Here is a 2,500-nt window from a genome sequence, read left to right as displayed (position 1 = left end):
ACACATTGTTCGATTTTCAGCCCGACAACTTGTAAACACAAACCCTAAACAGTCACTCTTCATCCTCAATCTGTCCCAACAATCTGTGGAAAATGTTTAGTTTTATACAATTGCATTATTTTTTGTTAAGATGTGCAACAGGCACATGCTTACAGTGGTAAACAATGCTGTAAATAATCTCAGAAATTCTGAAAATGCATGGTAAAAAGTACTAGAACATTTCATAATAATAATTGTTTAATAATATGTAAGTGAATGTCGGTATAGTCGGTATAGTCGGTTTGTATCAGATCATACCGACAGGCGACAGGTATAGTGAAAAGTGTCTTCTTATAATTAAGTCATTTTGTATTTGCCTCATACATGGCTAATTGGCACTCTGTTCTGTCTGTTGTCAATCGGCTCTTTTCAGTGAAGTTATTCAATGCGGAGCGAAAGCAGAGAAGTTACTAGCATAGAGCCCTGGGGGGCTCCGCTCAACAACGCATCAGGGATTAAGTGATGGCCGACCTTTACACTGCAGGCCCTGTCTGAAGAGTCCTTTGAGGAGTTTCTTGCAGTGCTGGCAGACGGTGGGTCTGGTGTACGAGTGAATCAGGAAGCTGTGGGGAACTTTGACCTTGGACAGCAGGATCTTGTCCAGCTCGATCGGTCGGCCAATGTACGACACGGAACTGGACCGTCGCTCGCGGCCAGAGAAACAGTCTGCCATGCTCTTCTGATGAGGAGGAGGAGGAGGCGGAGGCAAAGGTTACATCGGAAGGATTACACTTCAGGGTGAGGAAAATGTGTCAACAAGGTGTTAACGATGCAGAGAAAAAGGACATACCTCCATACCGGGACTGAGTGGAGACTAGAGACGTAGGAAGTCAGTGGAGGTGAAAGATGGGAGGGAAAAGGGAAAGTGTAATTAGTTGACACATCAACAGGGAAGTGATCCATGTACCTCTATCTCTATATGAACACATGTATTGTTGAGCGAAGTCCAGCAGGGCTCCATAGTCCATACTGTAGTGTATTTTATGGATGCATGGGGTGGTAAAAACTGATCTAAACCCAGATTCTGTTTTAATAGGTAAACCTATTAGAGTAAACCTATTAAAAAAACCTATTAAAACAGACCTGTCTTTCCCACAGACTACAGACTGAAGTAATGTTCCAAACCCACGCATGTCTGACTCACTGAAACTCAAACTATTTCTGGTTTTCCAAAGGTAGCAGCCTATCATTTTCTATGTCCGCATTCCCCCCTGTGTGAGTGTGCGTTCATGTGCGTGAGTGTGTGTATGTAAACACAGGTGGCCTGAACATTGCTGACATCACAAAGAACAAAGCCAAACAACAACTTGCCAAATCTGTTTCCCCTGTCGTGTAGGCTATACATAGAGTGACAACTTTAAGTTTGCTATAGTTTAAATTACAATCAATTTGTTGCATGTCACTTATTACTTCACACCCCAGTTGTATCTGCACTTGTTGGTTTCCTTTCAACATCACAGAAAACTTTTATTTATCATCTAATATCTGCCGAGTGGAAACCTCACATGTCCAAAACTGTTAATATACATAAAAACAAAAATAACAAAAGACGAACATCGACAAGCTCAAAACGCGTCATCTCGCGCCGCGGTTCGACCTTGAAGATCTGCTACTTTTGATACTTTTGTGTGACGCTGTTGATGATCAAGTAGGGTAGTAATGTATGGGGGAAAAAAACCCTCAAAAAGGTAAAACAAAGACAATCTCAATACTGAGAACGCAGAAGGACAGACTTGCGTCCTTTGGAAGAATGTATACTCGGCAAGTTGCCTTGGGGAGAAGGTTCTCTCAGCATCTTCCTAATCTGAGACGGACTTGTACTTAAGATCACATGATCACACAATTTATTGATGAAGACCGTATAGGTCGAAACATGTCAGTTCAATAAAGTTTTCCTCCTTTTTAACATTGAGTGTGCCCGGATCTCCGCTTTGTTCTATATGCTTATTGGAAAATTCATGTAGTCTGCCAATACTGCTGATTCATGTGAAATGCATTCTGGGCTATTTGGCTGTTACTGAAATGCACTGATGCGTCCTCGATCAAGTGGGCGGATCAAGTTGACGTCCGGGACTTTGGACTGAACGTGGCCGGATGTGAAACAGATTTGAACCGTTTACGGGACCCCGCCGGTCATCACATTTTTTGGAACGCGACGAAAAAAACAAAGCATCTCCATGAATTCAAGGCTTCATGGGTTGTGTAATTCATAGAGAAGAAGACATTCTTTAACGACAAAATGTTCTGCCCAGAGCATGACGTGCACATACGATATACGCACCAGCAGTGATTCATCGGAGCTGCAGTGTGGTGGAGTGGGCGAGGGCGGCGGCCCTGAGACCAGGTTGAAGGAGAAGCCCCCTCCTCCTCCTCCTCCTCCTCCTCCCCCCCCTGGCAGCCCCAGGCCCGTCAGGGACACGTTGGACAGCCGACGCTTCTTCAGTCCACTGCAGTTGTTGGG

At 44.2% G+C, this 2,500-nt stretch overlaps 1 protein-coding gene across 1 annotated transcript in view; it reads right to left on the bottom strand.

Moving 5' to 3' along the window:
- Positions 1 to 2,500, bottom strand: part of prkd1 (protein kinase D1) — a 49,670-nt gene that overhangs the window by 21,001 nt on the left and 26,169 nt on the right. Inside the window, exons 4-6 of the mRNA XM_083792490.1 lie at positions 2,321 to 2,500; positions 830 to 853; positions 511 to 718 (exon numbers count right to left, since the gene is read on the bottom strand). The exon at positions 2,321 to 2,500 is cut by the window's right edge and continues 41 nt beyond it. Of these exons, the coding sequence (XP_083648616.1) occupies positions 511 to 718; positions 830 to 853; positions 2,321 to 2,500 (412 nt within the window). The remainder of the gene's footprint in view (positions 1 to 510; positions 719 to 829; positions 854 to 2,320) is intronic.

Source organism: Protomyctophum parallelum, assembly GCF_964188405.1.
Source record: "Protomyctophum parallelum genome assembly, chromosome: 20".
Lineage (NCBI taxonomy): Eukaryota > Metazoa > Chordata > Actinopteri > Myctophiformes > Myctophidae > Protomyctophum > Protomyctophum parallelum.
This window is presented reverse-complemented; position numbering and strand designations above follow the sequence as displayed.